The sequence below is a fragment of the Maniola hyperantus genome, chromosome 14 (genome assembly GCF_902806685.2).
Source record: "Maniola hyperantus chromosome 14, iAphHyp1.2, whole genome shotgun sequence".
Classification (NCBI taxonomy): Eukaryota; Metazoa; Arthropoda; class Insecta; order Lepidoptera; family Nymphalidae; genus Maniola; species Maniola hyperantus.
Window position 1 is genome coordinate 3,352,245 of NC_048549.1, and position 18,941 is coordinate 3,371,185.

The following is an 18,941-nucleotide window of genomic DNA, read 5'->3' on the forward strand; positions in this document are numbered from 1 at the left end:
TTCTTAGCAGAAGTAAAGGGAAAAATCCGAAAACCTTGAATTTGTTTTTACATCACAAAAAAAATGTGTTCACGAAAAAATTAATTTACAAAACCACATAAAATAGCGCTGTTACCCTTTACTTGCGATGTTGCACATAGTACAAGTTTTAAAATATCTGGTAGGTACGAATTACGATGATACGGAGCCCTTCGTGTGCGAGTCAGAATCGCACTTGACCGCAACTCAATTAAAAGTTAAAAAAGATGATTCCAAATCTAGCTCGCTTCTAAAAATAAGCTGGTAAGTAAATACGTTTTCGACCTTGGAATAAATTCAGAAATCACGAGTATTTTTGTGTTAGCATTTAGGAAACAAAGTTAGACAATTTTTCAAACCATATTGACTTTAGAAATAATATTTGTATAACGTTATCCATTAAAAATCCACATCAGCGAAGCGGGCCCGGCTTTTGAAATTCACGCTAGTTCGCGTTAGTAAATTGGTCTGAAATATTCAGCAGTGACTAGAGTTACGGCCAAAAAGAGTTTAATTTTAACCTATACTGTCTATTCCTATAACAATTTTATTACAAGCGTAGAGTGATTATTTTAATATTGTGTTCTAGTTAATCCAGATAGGTATCCTTATATGTACTTCTTTTTTATCCGGGGGCTACTATCAGGCTGGGTTCACTTGGTCAATTGACGAGAAATAATATACAGTACGCGGCCAAAAGTGATGAACACCGATCTTTAGAAGGAGATGGCAGATTTGTAGAGCACTGTCTCGGTCGTTGAGTCCGACAAAACGTCATATGGGTATGAGTGACGGACGCAACGCTCTACTCTTTCGGCCGCGTATTGTATGTAAGGCAGCGCACCCCTTAGACGTCTCACCTCTAACTCTTAGGTATATGAGAGAGAGAAAAAAAAGATAGAAAGGCAGTCCAAACTAGTGGAAGACGCATTTGACGATTCAAAAGAACTTGTAAAATTTTAATTGAATAAAAAATATTTTTATTTTATTTTATTTTTAGAAAGAGAGGCGTTTATTAAATTTAAGGCCACAGGCGCTGTGCCAGCTGACTAACACTTATCTAAAAGTCGCTATTTATCTAATCATCTTTGCAGAGTCAGCCTTCTGTACTTACCTGGAAGGTACTATTAAGTATTCGGTAGGTACTAGTACCTACCTATATTCTTTGCCGGGCCACATACCCCTATGCGAAAATGCGTCAGCGTACAAGATATGTCATAGAGAGAAAATCATTGATGTCGAAACTACTCCTAGAAATCAAATTACTATTGTACCTAATCCGAGTTAGGTAAAACTCTTCATAAATTCCGGGTAAAACCCGAGTAGACTACGAATCTGGGGCCACTTCAATAATAAATGTCTTATTAGTGGGGCATTATGAGAACGTTACACTTATTCGCTTTTTTGGTGCGAGTACGAAGCACTGAGTTTGTTTAGCGGGTTTCATTTCAGAAACGTCTCACAAAGGCGGCTAAAGGAATTGTTTACTGTCTACATTGTTCAGTTTTGTAGTGCTTTGTACCTATTCATTCTTGTAAAGCTCTGTATAGAGATTTTATTTACTATTTACTATTCAGAGTTGTAAGCTACGATAGCCTAGTTATAAGGATGTCCGCCTCCCAATCGGAGGTCGAGGGTTCGATCCTGGGCACGCACCTCTAACTTTTCGGAGCTTTGTGCGTTTTAAATAATTAAATACCACTTGTTTTAACGGTGAAGGAAAACAACGTGAGGAAAACCTGCATGCCTGCCTCCTTAATGGTCTCACTCTGAGAGGAGACCCGTGCTCTGTAGTGAGCCGGCGATGGGTTGATCATGATGATTCAGAGTTAATGGAGACCGATATGGAGAGTTTCCATTAGAACACAACAACAATACGCCGGGTATTGGTATACACTGTTAGCTGGCAATGTAGACCTCTCGACTGACGTTTTACCAAATATCAACTTGGTGTTAAGTAAAAAGTATCTATCGAAAATTACTATAAGAGCAACACTAAGTTCGGGTACCTAACTGGCTTTCTATAAGCTCCATACACGAGGCCCGGCCTGCCAAACAAAATGTCCCATCGGTACGTAAGTCTATTTGGATTAAACTTACTTCTTATTTCTACACCGAGAAAACCAACATAATGTACGCACCTAAAGCAAATTATATTCGTATTACATTAGCTAAGCAGGCTTAAGTATGCGCTTATCCTACTTCGCAGCCGCTAATGTGTCTTATACAGCCGCGTCAAAGTCCGGCTTATCGCTAAATAGATCGACGACGGGAAACAGGCATTTTCCGACTAGGTACATTTTATAAGCCCTAGAGCAAGATTAAGTTCTTTTAAGCTCTCAATTCGGATTTATCATGAAGTTGGGACTTGTTTTTTTTAATTAACAACTTTATTCGTTGCTCATAGATAGTGGGTACAACGCACTAGACGGGTCATTCCAAACAAAAATTTTGCGGGCTGCAACTCGTTTTTGCTTACAACTTACAGTGCTACAAAGCTCTCTTGGCATTTCTACATTGACAAAATGATAAAATTACAAATTACAAAATTATAAAAAACCTTTCAAGTGTTCATGTTTCCATTTTAGTTTTTAAACTAAATCCAATCAGTTCTTTTTATCAATTTAAAAAAATCTTGAGTCGAATGAATATCTTTCTAAATTAAATTTTATGATTCGTAGGCAGGAGTTATAATTTCATTATTTTCACAGCTACTGAAACTTATACCGTCTTGGAAACTGCGACTAACTTTGGCCGCAGAAGCTAACTGAATTACCTACTTTTATAAGGTTAAACTACTGTTTTCTTATGCTGGGGAAGTTTTATCTTACTTTTATTACATTTTATTGCTTAACTTTATTAAGTAGGTAGGTATACACCTAGGTATATACCTACCTACTTAATACGGCCTTTTTGTAATAAAATGGTACAAGGTATAAAATTCCCAAAAAAAGGAAAAAGACCAATTTTGTTCACAATTCACAAATGTATTTTTTGAATCAGGTTGTTCAGTTAAATTTGTTTTTATGAGAGCGAGGAAGGAAGAATCAAGAAAAATGTGAAAAACTAGCATATGCCCGCAACTTCAAACACAGAAATTTCAAACTCCTATTTTACCCCCCTAAGGTTGAATTTTTTATAATCCTTTCTTAGCGGATGCCTACGTCTCTGCATGCCAAACTTCAGCATTCAGTTAGGTACCTTTAATATTTTCATTAATAAATAGTGATGCTCTACTCTAGAAAATGAGATCATAGTCGTGTTAATTTAATTCTATCCATTTCTTGTGCCAGTTATAGCTTGGGATAGTGATTCAATAATAAAAAGCTTCGTCCCTGCTCGAGAGGCTCTCACGACGATCATGAGACGTATAAAGAAGGCACTCTTCAACACATTATCAGTCTGCCAGCTTTTCACTACTCATCCGTTTAACGGATTTTGATCATCGATGTATTTTGATGGGTACAGAGATAGCTTACATCTCGGAGATGGATAGTTACAGGATACTTTTGATCTGGAAAATCGAAGAATCCTGTTTAAAAACTTAAATCCACGCGGATATAGTAGCGGGCATCCTCTAGTTCTATATCTTTAACTAGTATCCTACAGCGATAAGGGAATGTTTAAATAATGTATCAAAATATTTTTTGGCCAAGTAATTTTAAGAGTATTTAATGTCTACGCTATGTTGAATCTCTAACCTTGGAGACGTTACATAATTTGGCATACACGCGGGCGTCGTTGAAATTTTACGAGCTTCAGGAATTTGAAGGTTATATAGATGCTCAGTAACTCCTTGATACACCGTTATGATCGTACGGTTTCTTCCATGCCTTTCAGAAATTTCTATCCCTATCCCTATCTGTTAGTTATTATAAATAGTGACCTAGGTGAATAAACTATGCTTAGGTTATTTTGTGTTTAAGAGTTTCAAGTATCATTCAAAAATGTTTACTTCAATCAATCTAGTGCTGTTTGTGTAAATAAGTGCAAAAATCTCGTAATTTGCTTTATTTTAGAAAAAGTATATTATTATTCTCGTTTTTTGGTTACTAGTGTGACTAAAATATGAGTGTCGTCCCCCCCCCCCCCAGCCAAATGGTAGTAGGTATATAGGAACGTGAAAAAATTCACAGCAGTAGTATTTATAATCAATTTTAAAGGAAAACTATCATGGCTAAGTAGGGTTCACAGGTTAAGGAGTTACATCTGTTTTTCGAGGACTGTGACTACGGAACCCTACACTGCGCGTGGCCCGACACGCACTTGGCCGGTTTTTAATGGTAGAGAAACATTCCCCTTCTATTAATTTATTGAGTGAAGATTTTCTTGACAACATCAGTGGCGTTGATAACATTTTGTTGACACAGGTATATTAAGTCCTTGTAAGGGCGCCAGACATGTTGAAGAGGCACTTAACTTTGCTTGAGACATTAACGCGCTTGGCAGTTGACACGCACTCCAAGACGTTGAAATGAAAAGCCTTCTCCTTAAATCTTGATATACGTATAGTCCACGACAGGTTGAGATCGCAATCGGGGTATAAGGCGGGCCGCACACACTCACACGTCACCCGCGCTCGCCCGCAACGGGTTAGCGCGGGGATTGTGCGGGTGTGCGGGGCGTTCCCGTTCCCGTGGCGTACTATACGCAATATTCGTAAAAATAAAACATTTCAAATAAAATTATGGAAAAAATTAATGTGTATAATATGGGGAAAAAAATTGGTTGAATTATAAAAAGAAACCAACCAAGTGCGAGTCTGACTCGATCATTCATCGATAATTCGATATTAACAACATCATAAAACTTCACCATTGAATCAACCTCCTACCGTTAAGTTATTTGAAGCTCAATTAAAACTTTGCATTCGAGAGAAGTTGTTATTGGGCGTAATGTAATTTAGTAACATTTAAAAGTGAAAGCTCCTAGTCTGCATGCCAATTTATTTTAATTTACATTATTTTCTAACTAATATACCCACCAACATTGCGTGGGCAGAAACACGAAGTTTTAGTAACGAGTGGGCACGTTTGTTGTTTTTAAACCCTAAGTGAATAAAAACATGACCGTAATGCTTGAGAGAAGTTAATTTCGTAATAATTTTGATACTTATGGAACAAAATTTACAAAAATATTACAATCTAACTACCTATTTTGTGTTGTGTTTAGTTTGGGCAAAAGCTGTCTCTATCATTGAAGAAAAAGTTATTGTACAGTACAGTACAGTAGGAGGACTACAGTAGTGAACTTCAGTTCACTATTCTACGCATTACCAAAATTACGTAGAGAGTACTTATTTTTTCTATTGTTTTCCATCTGATATAATCCGGACATTATTTATTTAAATACAACAGTCAGTTCTGGTGAAGATAAAAATTGACGCTTAAAATGCGCTGTGCGCTTCATTCTCTGGCAGTTTATATCGTCTTATAAGATACGGAATTTCCCTCTACCCTGGCCTCGTATACGCCATACAAAGACTAGAAGAAAATCGTAAACGTAAATACAGCCCTACCAATAAAGGAAGCCAGTAAATGCTTTACTGGCCGGAGCACCACGCGCAATGTATCTAGGTACCTACTTAAAATCCTGCCTATGCGATGAACTAATTGGGACGTTAGGGTGGTTTGGTTGGTTATGTTAGTTATGTAGAAGAAAGAAGCTTGACTTTCGGCGTTTGTTGTGGTTTGGCGTCACGGATTTTCCGGTAGGGTAGTAGCTATGCCACAGCCGAAACCTCCCATAAGACCAGACCAGAGACAATTTAGAAATTATAAATTCCCAAATTGTCCCCTGTCAGTACGATTGCGCCCAGCATCTCACATAAGACCTTAGACCGCAGCAATCAACACTGCGCCAGGGAGGTCGCCAAAAACACACATGAATTTACCGTCTGACTTTTTCCTTTAGTCTAAGCTAGGTTATTGAAATGCCGCGGGCTGCAGTAAGGATTTTATCTCAGTACTTACGTACGTCAATGCGCTCGGGAGAGATGAACGAAATTTCATTTTACATCAATTTTCGTGTAGCCGACGTTTTGTAGTTCTCGATAGGATTTTAGGGATTGGATGTCGGTTAGTTGAACATCTGAATTGTCAGTGCAGTGGTGGTGTGGCGGCAGCGTACCTGCTATTGTTCAGGGCTTTTTAGTATGTGCCTACCTAGGTATAGTTCACGACAGGTCGCGATGACAATCGACGTATGAGGCGGGGGACGCCCTGCACACCCGCACGTCACTCGCGCTCGCCCGCACCTGTTTAATGCGGGTGTGCGGAGTGTTCGCTCTCCGATTGCGATTTCGAAATGTTGTGTATAAGTCACACAAATTGATAATGCGCGTGGCCGCCTTTTTAGTGACGTTAGCACTAGTGACTAGACTGAAGTTTCGAGCTGATGGTATATTTTTATTTCGGCTGACGTCAAAATGACGTCATTTCGATGTTAATGAGACATGGTTCCAGCGCAATAGCAATTTGCGGGACTTATACTATACATAAGGACGAATATAACTAAATACGTAGGTACCAATATGCATCGAATTAAGAATTTCCTCTTTTTTGGAGTCGGTTTAAATATGAAAACAAAATATGGGTTCATGTGTATTCTTAGTTAGGACCTTCTACAATAGATTGTTAACGACTCGTATATCTATTTCCACACGTTATGCGTTATCCTTTTCTCTTCGGAGTTAGAGGACTAGGCAAAAAGAGTCATCGTTTTACACGGGATTTTTAAGTCTATGAGAACGAAGTTGGGAGCTATCAATAAAAATAAATTCAAGTACATTAACAATGAAGCGAGCGAAGCAGTGACAGTGGTTAAAACATCGGCCTTCTATTTCGGGAGGTCGGGGGTTATTAAATATCACATGCTTTGACGGTGAACGAAAATATCGAATCCAAGGAAATTATGCACGCCTGAGAGTTCCCCATAATGTTCTCAAAGGTGTGTGAAGTCTGGCAATCCGCATTACACCAGCGTGGCAGACTCTAGCCTAAACTTTCTCATTCTGAGAGGAGACCCGTGTTTATAATAGGCGATAGGTCGGTTATGATGATGATGACAAATTACAATAAATTTCTATTTGACTAAACTATTCCCAGAACCCCTATAAACCTATTCCAATAAACGTAAAATCCCAGAATATACAACCATTACACGAGTGAGGTAACATCGTTTGCGATTATGAAAGTTTTATATTGTATGGCGTGTAGTGTAACGCCGCACGCAGGCTTTGTAGGAGCACCCATTGCTCGAGTCCAGAGCGTAATCAGTTTTTACGAGCCTCGGCGCGCCGCCTTTCATGTATATTATACCATTTACCAGCTTTCCTGAACTTTTGTAGGGTTGTCACATTTATTACCTCTTATGTACTGTATGTGTATTTCACTTACGCCTGTAATATCGACTCCCTGCCTTATACGCCCCATGCATGTCTGTTTCACTTCCTGGCCACACATACACCAAGTGTGTCTGAAAGGGCTTACTCTGATCCATGATCACTCTATCCATAGTGTGTAACGTAGGTATAGGAGCGAGACGACAGTAGGTACAGTTCATACATTACATCCTACTACGTGAAAGTTTGGAAAAACAAAGTTTTGACAGCTGCAGTGCAGTGTGCAGTGTGACGATCGCAAAATCGGCTGATACTCACTGCTTAATGCTCATTGTAGGTATAAAGCGCGTAGTGGAGCGATGCGGGAGTGGTGACAATTGTCACAATTTGACGAATCACTGAGCTCTCGCGTTACGTCATCACACCCTCCCGCACCGCTCCTCTACCGCAGGAACCAACACATTATGCTTTATGGCTTATAGTAAAACTAGATGATGCCCGCGACTTCGTCGAATTTCGTTTCGATTTCGTTCGTTAATAGATTGAACGGATGGACATTTAAGAATGCCGTGGGAACTCTTTGATTTTCAGGGATAAAAAGTTAGCCTATGTTTGTCCCCGGGATGTAAGCTAACTCTGTACCAAATTTCATCACAATCAGTTAAACTATTGGGCCATAAAAAGTTATCAGACAGACACACTTTCGCAACTTTCGGTTAAGAAACTTCGCTTATAAAACATAAATCCACACGAACGAAGTCAGGGCATAACCTAGTATTATTAGGAACGATTTTACGAGTGTACCTCGTGCTTTATGAAAGTTGGAATATGGCCAATAATAACCTGAAAGTTGGCTCTTACGGTTTTCCGATAGCAACTTATCTACGTGTTTCTCATCTCCACGCAATATTGCCTCATCGATATCAGAAGCTTTTTACATCAAGTAACCTACCTACTGTGAAAAAAGTGCTTTTAGTGTTCCGTTCAGTAGATTGAGCTTATATTCAAAAGTAGGTAGGTACCTATATGGTAAACCTAGACTAGAGGTATTTCGACGACCTTCCAAGCGCAGTGGTGAGCGCTGTAGGTGTGGTCTTATTATTGGGAGGTCTCGGGTACCTTTTAGAATGACAAGGATTCGACTTACTAGCCAAGGGCGGATAGGCAGACTTCATACACGTGAAAAAGAGAATTTGAAGGAGAGGCGGCTTTCAGGCATGCAGGTTTCCTCGCAGTGTTTTCCTTCACCGTTAAAGCAAGTGGTATTTGATGAATTAAAAGGCACATAACACCGAAAAGTTGTAGGTGCTCGCGATAGCTTTCGCTTCGTAATCTTCACACCATCCAATGGACGGTGGGGAAATTCGTTCGGGGCGTTTTGCCTCGTGCGATTGGTGTCCTTCGCGTGCCGTGAAGACGGGCATGGGTCCTTGGGCTTGCATTTATGCTTGGGTTTGGTTTCTTCCTCGGGAAAAGATGATGGGGTGAAGAGAGCGGTCCTCTGTAATTACAGACTTAGCCCCGCCGGGTGAGACCCAGTTTTGGGAGGTCCAGCGGAGTTAAGGCAAGCCGTGATCTACGCTTAATACCATAGATTTAAGTAGGAGTTAGGTTTTACTCTCAAGTAACTAATTCTATGCTTTAAACAAATATGTACTTAGGTACCGACTTACTTACCATTGACGTATATCTTACGAATACGAAATCAGATTAGAAAAGTGAAACTGGTGCAAAGATTCGATTACGGAGTTTAGATGTCCCGCAAAAGTTGGAATGCGGCCAACGAGACCGAATGTCGGCCAGTTTGTACTTCGTAGGTTTCCGACGGCTTATGTAATCCCCAGCTCGCCCACAATGTTATTGCTTCTCTTCGATATCGAGTGTTCGATCTTAACAGACATTATTTTGTATGTACTATGTACCTATCTACCTAGTCATGCAGCATAGGAAGGACGCCTTCAAATTTGCTGCAAAGTGCCGCACGGCTGCAGCGCTGCCTTGTAAATCCATATAAATAATAAAACAGGTCAAGTGCGAGTCAGACTCGCCCACCGAGGGTTCCGTAAGTACTTAATCGGGTAATATTACGCATAAAAATAAATATATATCTGTTTTAGAATGTACAGGTACACTGTACATCCCTTTCATATGATACCCCACTTAGTATAGTTATCTCACTTTGGAACTTGAAAATAGGTACATTCTTTTTTGGTGATGTAACCACAAATTTACGGTTTTCGGATTTTTTCCTTTACCTGTGCTATAAGGACCCACCTACCTGCGAAATTTCATTCATTTCATTCAATTTCAAATTTCAACAAAATCGGTTAAACTGTTGGCCCGTGAAAAGCTAGCAGACAGACAGACAGACAGACAGACACACTTTCGTATTTATAATATTAGTATGGAAGTATGGATTAAGAAAGGTCAAACATAAGAAAAGAAAACAAAAGTCTTCATTAAGAAATAAAAATTTTATTATTATCAGTTCAAATATCGTATTTACATTCTTTCAAATGATTAGAAGCACATTGTTGTTTACAATAATATAAAATCATAATAAACTGATCGGCCGAGATGTCATTGATATAATAGAAATAAAGTTAATAAAAATTGTATAATATATCCTACATAATTGTAATAAAAATGAATCTCATATAAAATTCCCATGATGCACAGTAACTTGTGGTATCTCTCGGTATATTTCTATTTTATTTACCACTAACATAAAAAAATATAGAATTAATACAGAAATCGTAGGTACTTAGGCAGAACGTAGATAAACATTTTTATTTAAACAAAAAAAATATTATGCGAATTCGTGAAGTTACTCGTATATAGAATAGAAATATACCGACAGATTCATGAAATATTTCGATAAAACGATGCATAATAAATGACTTCACACTTATGCTAATTAAAAAAACATTTATTCATACATTGAACAAAAGAAAACTTTAAGCCCAGGCGCAAACCTCAGCGGGCGAAATAGCAATTCCATAAGCCACCTGTTATTTGTTTCGTACGACTTACAAATAAAAAATGTTAGCATCGTTTTATCAAAACATCCAAGTTATCGAAAAAAAAAAACACAAACAGCAATGGCAACTCGTACAGGACTGGAGAGACTAACACAAAATAAACTACGTAATACGACTATTTACAACTTTCACCTATCCACCAAATCGTAACATCAGTTCTTCATTATACAAATGCAAATTACATTTAAAGGTTCATAGCTCACTAGGGCCACCTGGCACACGACCTGCACCGCCCCCCTCGTGCGGTTAGTTTTTTTTTATGGACTTCTATGGACATCGGCTCACTACATCAACTCTGTAGCGTCAGCGAGCGAGGCGATCCGGAGTTGATGTAGTGAACGTATGTCCATTGTCCATAGAAGTTAATAATAATAATAATATTGTCCTCCCGACCGAATTTTGGCCACGGCAGCTATCTCCATAGAGATAAGTCAACTGCGCGTGAGATATTATAGTGCACAAGTGTGTACGCAAACACAGCTTGAATTACTCACTCTTATATTACCTCACCCTCATAGCCCGATGGTATGGCGGTGCAGGTCGGGCGCCGGGTGGTTCTAATGAGCTATGACCTTTACGCGACACAGTATCGCCATTCAAATTGGTTACACTTGTTTCTTATCGATTGATTATAATCATTTGGTCTTACGAATAATATTGCCACTAGGTATTGCAAAGATAATATGAAAAAAAAGATGTAATAAAGATTCTTTAAAACTAAATCCTAAATTTTCGATGTCAATAATTTAGTATTTATGGTTTTACATGATTTATTTTATTTATGGAGCTGATGGATTTAACGAAAATAATCCTACAATTTAATCCGGTTCAAATAAAAAGGCTTCAACAAAGCTATTTAGTCTTATTCGATTCGATTTTACAAAACCAGTTAGTTCATATTTTGATGCGACTAATTTATTAGACACGTCGTTAATACACATAGGAACCAGTTATGTATAAAAATAACGATAATAATGCCAATCGGAAACAAGTGTAATAAATAATGAGGGTTGAATTGATGCTTTGATATACGGAACCAATTTTAATGACAATTATTGGACTCGTATTGTGAACGAAATGACAGGTCATTTTAACCAATCACGTTGCAAATAGCAGTCGACGGCGCGCACTTCATTAGCATCAAATTAACCCTCACTTCAACAAATTTTTCATTCAGTTAAATGCTTCATTTTCAACAATATAGTACACCCTATATTACAGGTTACATCACGAATGCCAGTGCCTCACTCAACGGGTGATCTCCATAATTACACACTTAGATAAAACTCAACAAATCATGTACACTGAAAGTATTGCGTTTCTCTATACAATTTACTCGCTAATTTGGTGTTTGGAGCCGAATTAGGGTTAACTAAGCCTACAGAATGGGAAACGGCATACACATTAATAATAATTCACAGTTATAAATTCGTTGAAGTGACGTCTACAAATGATGCCGTCTTCGATGGAACGATGGAAGAGATTTGAGCCCATTACATAATAATGATATGGTTTTCTAAATTGCTGAGATCTATAGAGTGAACTTTAACTTTGCTCAGGACGTAAGACACTGTTAAAATGAGACAGTGTTATATTGCTGACATAAATATGTCTCGTTTTAACTGAAACTTAAGTCTGAGCAAAGTCATAGTACGCTCTATAGATCTCAACCTATGGAATCGATTCCAGGACGCAAAACTTGCGAAACGCAATTGCAGTTTATGAGTTAGTCAATAATATTTATAATTTTTTAAATCTCTACACAAGGTATAACAAGGTTTAATAGAGGAATAATAAAAATGTCAATTGATCCGCCAATATTTTTTTTTTAGAGAACCAGCAAAATATTTACTAAAGCGCTTTTGCAAGCTATCGGCATAGAAACAATATAGGTACATAAACAAAAGAAAAGCGAATTCAAACCGCGCAAAGTTTGCTATACAAAAAATATCCCGAGGCCCAAACCTCGTATTTTTCTAACAAAATATTCCTAATCCGAAACCATTCCAAAATTTTGTTCACGACCGCGTCGTATGCCGTTTCCCGTTCAATAGAAACGCTTCTAAAGCTCTGCATTCACTACGCTACACTAAATACACTTTACTAGTGTCCGCGCACACTGACAACTCAACACTACGAAGTCTGCCTACCTAGATGTTTACTGTCTTAAAAATGGCAGTGAATAGCATACAATCTATTACGAATAAGGCTTAGCCCACTACTGTGAACTATTTTTATTTCTCAAGTATTATAATTTTATAGTTACTATTTACGCTCGAATTGGTATTGAACTAAGTACTATTTTGATTACTACACTTAAAAAAAAGAGTGACTTTTTGATTAATGACACTTTTTTTACATACCGAAGTCGAAACAGTTTAAGCTAGTAACCAAGTTAAAGCTACTTTTTTGTAAAGTGGGGAAAATATACTTTGAAAAAATATTTTTGAAAACTTTTTCAATATTGTACTTTCAATCTATATTATATGTGTGTTTTTGTTTAAGCAAATCACAAAATAAACTTTTAGCTCAACTAGACTTTATTCATACATAATAAACTCAAAAAATCCCTCACTAAAAGCAGAATTTTACAATTTCAACATAGAAATAGAATTCTAGTGAAATAAAAATCTAAATTCGTTTTGCATTACTCCGCGCTTAAGACATGTAATTTCAAATCAACCACTTGTATAACAATGAGGTTTATATTCTATTCACTAAGCGGCGCAACATTGTAAACCCATCAAAACGCTTTCAAATCACGGTTTTATTGCTTCGTTCATTTTATATTCCTAGTGGATGAAATGAGAATATCTCGTCGAGTCGTCGCAGACTAGCATTGTCTTTGCGAAATGCTCTCCAGAATCGTTTAATAAATCTTTCAAGAAGTTTTAGTTGGACTCCGACGATTTTCTTACATTCACTTTGACTATAAACGTAGGGATATGAATTTTTTATTTTATAGTTATTTCTTGGTGGTTCTTTTCAGCAGCATCTACTTTCCGAACCGGTAGTCTTTACATGTCAACAGCCAAAAGTCTGCCTAGGTAACTGAAGTAAATTAATGAATTTTGAATTGTATAAATGTTACCGTCATACACCGTAGAGTGTATAAATTCAATATACCTGGCAATGATTTTCAAGATGCATACTTCTTGGAAAATCGTGGCACTGCAAATTCAGTACCTAAAGTATTGTATTCTAATCTAGTAGACTGTCTACTAGAACACAATACTTTCGGCACAAAAGGTTGCAACGCAAATATTAGCTGTCTTTGTTTTCTACAATGCTGCATCGCATAGTCGGCTTGCTTGCTCTGGGTGGACACACACAAAAAGTTTATTTGTAATGCGAAGCGAGCCGTAATTTCTGCCGGGCATGTGTGTGATAAAAAGTTGACCTATATATATATATGTGCATAATAACTTTTGCTGACTTATTGAACATGAAATATTTCGCGCCAAAATAGATTTGACTAAGTGTATGTAAGTTAAAAATGTGTGTTCCAATTACTGCTTATCATGGTATAAAAACAAAAATATACTCCATTTATTATTTAAACGAGAAAAAAGTCTGACTTGCTATTTCACGGCTGAATCACTGAAACGTTCTTGGATACCTACTTTTATTTCGGAAAAACTATTATAACATACTTTTAAGTTGCAAAAAGACTAAAAAGTATTACCCGAGCCGATAGTAGCCGATAGTATTACGGTCCGGATGTCCACCAAAGCGGAAATGTCTTAACAGATGATGTGAAAAACCTGTCAATCTTTCAAAACTTGATTGGTCGATTGCTATTTTCACTTCGTTCCGCTTAAGTGTATACCCGGACCTAAACATCCTGTGGACTAAATACCTACGTTTATTGGCACAAAATGGTGTTCGTTTGCTTGCTTAATATCTATTCATTTCGCGAGTTAGCTTAAACTATTCATTAAAGTGTTAAATGTTCTCAAGTTGCCAATGTGCCGGCGTCTACGTACATTGCACTCCTAACCTAAACGACGTGAGGGACCACTAAACAGGGCCTGATTTTCTGTTTCATTCAACTAATTGTAATCTTCAGGTCATGCTCAATGCCCACAAAGAAAGCTAAGCTAAACTAGTGCTGCCTTAGTTCAGCATGACGTACATCGCAACGTGAATCCTACTTACTATCAATTTTCCCACGTATTAGCTCAGGATTAGTAGGTATAAGATATTATATCTCACCAACAATAGAATTTGAGGTTGACACACAGTATTTAGTAGACAGAGTAAAATGGACTATAAATCAAAGAAATTTTTCTTTGATTTATAGTATCACCAATTTAAGCTTATTAATGTTTCCTTCCACTTGGAGTGTTGGCTGTACATGTATGGACGAATTTAAGTTTAATTTAAGCTAGAAAGAGAAAGTTTTGCGATGAATAGATACTACGTTAAAGCAAACCAGTTCGAATAGCTTAGCTTCGTTCGTGGTTGAAATTCTTTAAAATGCTGCCTTTTAACTGGGGATGTGCGATGATGCCGAGAAATGTGCATGAAACTCACCATTAGGTTGGTTATTTACATAAACTTGGTTGAAAAGCATAAGTTAAACTATTAAAATTAAGCGACCCCATTCGGTGGCTCACACGTATTACTACGCATATTCATATCCCGAGTGAAAATGCAGTTTTATGCCTCTAGTATAGAACGGTAGTGATCATGGTTATCTGCGTACTCTTGTGCTTAACCATTCTCTCGCTCTGAAATTTTTCGTTCCAAGTTATAAGTAAATCAGGCTCTGCCACTAAAAATTTCGCTAAACTGGTAAATTCACTAATTCAGCTAGAATCCTAGCTTCCCATCTACATTCCGGTACATATTAATTAATTATTATTATTAAGTATAATTTCTATAATCGAACCTATCACGTTAAACTTTACAAAAGGACGGTCCCACACTTAATAAACTTGAGATCTTATCGCGTTTTAAAATAAATTTATATTGACGTCTCTGATACTTTTTCTTGTATGCTTGTATGCACTGGAAGCGGTCTTTAGCTCGCTTTATCATAACTAAACTTATAAACGTGTGCAAGAAGTAAAGATAGAAACATACTCGTAATTTAGAAAGTCAAAGTCAAATAATTTATTTGAAGTATGTACTATTGTACACTTTTTAGTTGTCAGTTGTTGGATTTGTATGATGTAGTGGTGACAATTAATGACGTAACATAAAACTAAAGCTACGAGGGTTCCAAACGCGCCCATGTCTGAGAAGAGCCCACAATAAACTCACAATTGCATGGCTAAAATAAATGCTTTTTAAAGGTTTTAAGATAATTAAACTTATTTTGCCTTAAGTCACTTGGTGGCAAGAGACGATAAAGTCGATGATACACGTTTATTCGAAAAATATATTGTCTAGTTTCAAAATCATAAGGATTTGAGTAGCTTAGACATACTTTTTTAACATTTCACTTAGCTAACAAAGGACGTTTTCAAATTACAGGATCGAACTGATATCCTCATTCCCTATAACTTAAACGAGCAATTCTTGTAGGTATATTATTTTTCTTCTCGGAAACTGCTTTAATAATTTGGATAAAATTTTGTATTTGGATAACATTTTACTTTTCAGAACTGACACCAATCAAATCTCGACCGCGTACTTTTGTTTAAAAAGTATGTCTCTATCTTAACAAATGTAGCCCACCATAAAGTTCCCTCATTAGCACCATAGGAATGTGCACAATAAGACGCCAAATTAATTTATCGAAGCTCTAACAGCGTGATGTAGAACATTGTGACGAATCTTTGTTCGACAAGTATAAGGCCAAAGCCCACACGATACTTTTAGACTCGACAATAGTGATTTGATCCCTTTTTAGACGCTGGGCTGAAATCTATAAAGCGTTCTTTAACCTTGGCTCAGACTTAAATTTCAGTAAAAAGAGACAGCGTAATATCAACCAATGATATTACGCTGTCTAGTATTAACATTGTCTTAAGTCTGACCAAAGTCAAAGTACGCTCTTTAGATTTCAGCTTTAGTATCGGAAGCAATGCATTGACTGCACGTTTCACTGCTCACAAAGAACGTCAATCGCAGCGATTTTGGGAGGTTCTGACTGTCGCTTTGATAACACGTTCACAAAAACAACAAGTGGCCAATACGTGATGCAGTATCGAATTGCTGATCGTCGATGCTATAAGTATATTGTATGCTTTGGTCATAAACTGTGTCCACAAGAATGCCCTATTTCGGTAGCTTTACAAAACGATCAGCGCCAAAGTTTGTTAAATAACACGTGCCCAAGTATGAGGCTGTGTTATTTTAAAAACACAATAGATATATTTTATTAAAAATCTTGCGCATTTTCTGAAAATACGTTTTAAAATTTAGTCGGCTATTTTTCTATGTCATCCGACGTTTTAGAACGTTCAAATGAAAAATTAGCTTTCTTTGTTCAGGCTTAAAACAGGACAGTCTTAATGGAAACCTTTTTATATACACGATAAAGCTCGGTGCCGGACTAAAATAGGGTGCTTCATAAGGCCGCATCAGACCTCTGATTCCCTATAACATTCAAATCGTATCTGCTTGTAACTGCAATTATTTATGATGTTTACAGATCTTGTATGTAACAGAGCTGTCAATTTTGAGACCACATCATGATGCAGCTACGAATAAAATATGTTTGGAATATCATAGAGAATAAGGCTGAGACCTATATGGCGTGCTTTGACTTTGCTCAGACTTGGTTAATATCTTTAGAAAGCGCTTTGACTTTGCTCAGACTTAAGACACTTTTAAAACGAGACAGCGATATATCGCTGACATAAATTTGTCTCGTTTTAACTAGGACTTTCTAAGCAAAGTCAACGTAAGCTCTATATTTAAAACCAGACAGATTTATGTATCTGACATTATATCTGTCTTGTTTTAACTCTAGCAACTGTGTTTCATCTCGAGTCTGAGCAAAGTCAAAGCACATTCTATAGCTTTCAGCCTTAGGGCCCAGAGCTTACAATATCCCTTAGTAAATATAAATAAACATCTTCAAAATTTTTACCAAAATTATGAGCATATATATCAGCGTAAAAATCTTCATTTAAAATAACTCATACTCTCAGTTATAGATATACATGGCACACTGCTCTGTTTAAAATATATATTTATACAAATTAACGGTATACAACGATACCTAATCAGTATACCTTGTCACCATAGAATAATTGAATTATATGGATGGATAATATTAGAAGCTTAACAAGCGCTAACGTATTAGAGTCGAAGCGATCGACGGATGGAGAAATATTGAGGGTCTGCACTGTTTCATATACCCGCACCGCTACACCACGGCTCGTAGCTTCGGCATCCAAATATAGACTTTTAGTGGTCTCCTGTAGATACATATTTTATCAACGACATATTACATGTTTGTACATGAAGTACCAAAAACTGCCAATGATTAATTGGAAGAGAATGCCTCTAGGTATATTATACGTCTATTTATATTCTATTTTAATGCGCGGTAAAGACTTCAAACAAACAAACAAGACACCCTTAATTACTGATCGCATATTTGATATTACTTACAGTACGCGTGACAATTAAGGGATGATTTATGCCAACACGTGGCGGGCACGAGCCGTGCCACGTACGAGACACGGATGCTTCACCGTGTGGCGTCTGTGCCCGCCACGTGTTAGCAATTAGCATAAACCATCCCTTATAAGAGTGTTTTAGTACTGAAAGTGTAAATGACGTCATGAATACGCGCCGAATAAACCTAATACGTTCAAAAATGTTGCACACGCGCTGATTCGGTCATTCCAATTCTATGGCACGTCTGATGCGGACAACGAATAATTACGTCATTTTAATTTTCAGTGGTAAAAGACGATGTGTTTGGCTTGTGCCCATGCGATCAACCTAGTCATCACGCATCTCGCTTGTGGTAGGTTATAAATGCATTTCGATAATGATAGAATGCCATCAATAATTTAAGGCAGCAAATAAGCTTTCGTCATAAACTTGCCATTGATAAATTTACCTAGGACTTAAAGCACACATTTAAATGACGGTATCGAGTTAAACAGTGCTGGCCCTCAGTCGGCGATGCTCGTTCGAGTGTTTAGCTAAGGGGGAGTATCACGAGACGTTGGTCCGTCGGAACCGACCGGTCCGACCGTTCACAATACAACTATAGGAATTGAAAGGTACTAACTAACGAACGCACCGCAGCGGAGGAACAAAGTAACTGAGTCACGGCGACGGCGCCTAGTCTTCCGTGTGTAGACTTACGCCCTCCACTGTGAAGATCGACACCTCTGGAACAATCAACAAATCAAATGGGATGATATCAGAGTTAACTAGAGGGGAACTCTCAGTTTGATCCTGAATCCATGATATTATGTCAAATATTAGGCTGTGGTGACGTGAAATCATAGAAAAAAAGGGCTACCTGCGTCACATGTACTAACATTTGACACCTGCCAGTGACGTCGAAGCCTCGACGTTTTGTTAGAAGTTGCCTGACTGTCGTGAACTATGATGGTAAATAA

General features: G+C 37.5%; 1 protein-coding gene across 4 annotated transcripts in view; it reads right to left on the reverse strand.

The window, feature by feature from the left end:
* Positions 1 to 9,815: 9,815 nt before the first annotated feature.
* The window catches only part of Eip63E (cyclin dependent kinase Eip63E), a 138,055-nt gene continuing 128,929 nt past the window's right edge, over positions 9,816 to 18,941 (reverse strand). For 3 of the 4 annotated variants that reach the window (XM_034975386.2, XM_069502939.1, XM_034975387.2), the window contains exon 11: positions 9,816 to 18,707. In XM_034975386.2, coding sequence (XP_034831277.1) covers positions 18,658 to 18,707 — 50 coding nt within the window. In that variant the 3' untranslated portion in view covers positions 9,816 to 18,657. The remainder of the gene's footprint in view (positions 18,708 to 18,941) is intronic. The other variant, XR_011237520.1, reaches the window with a different exon arrangement.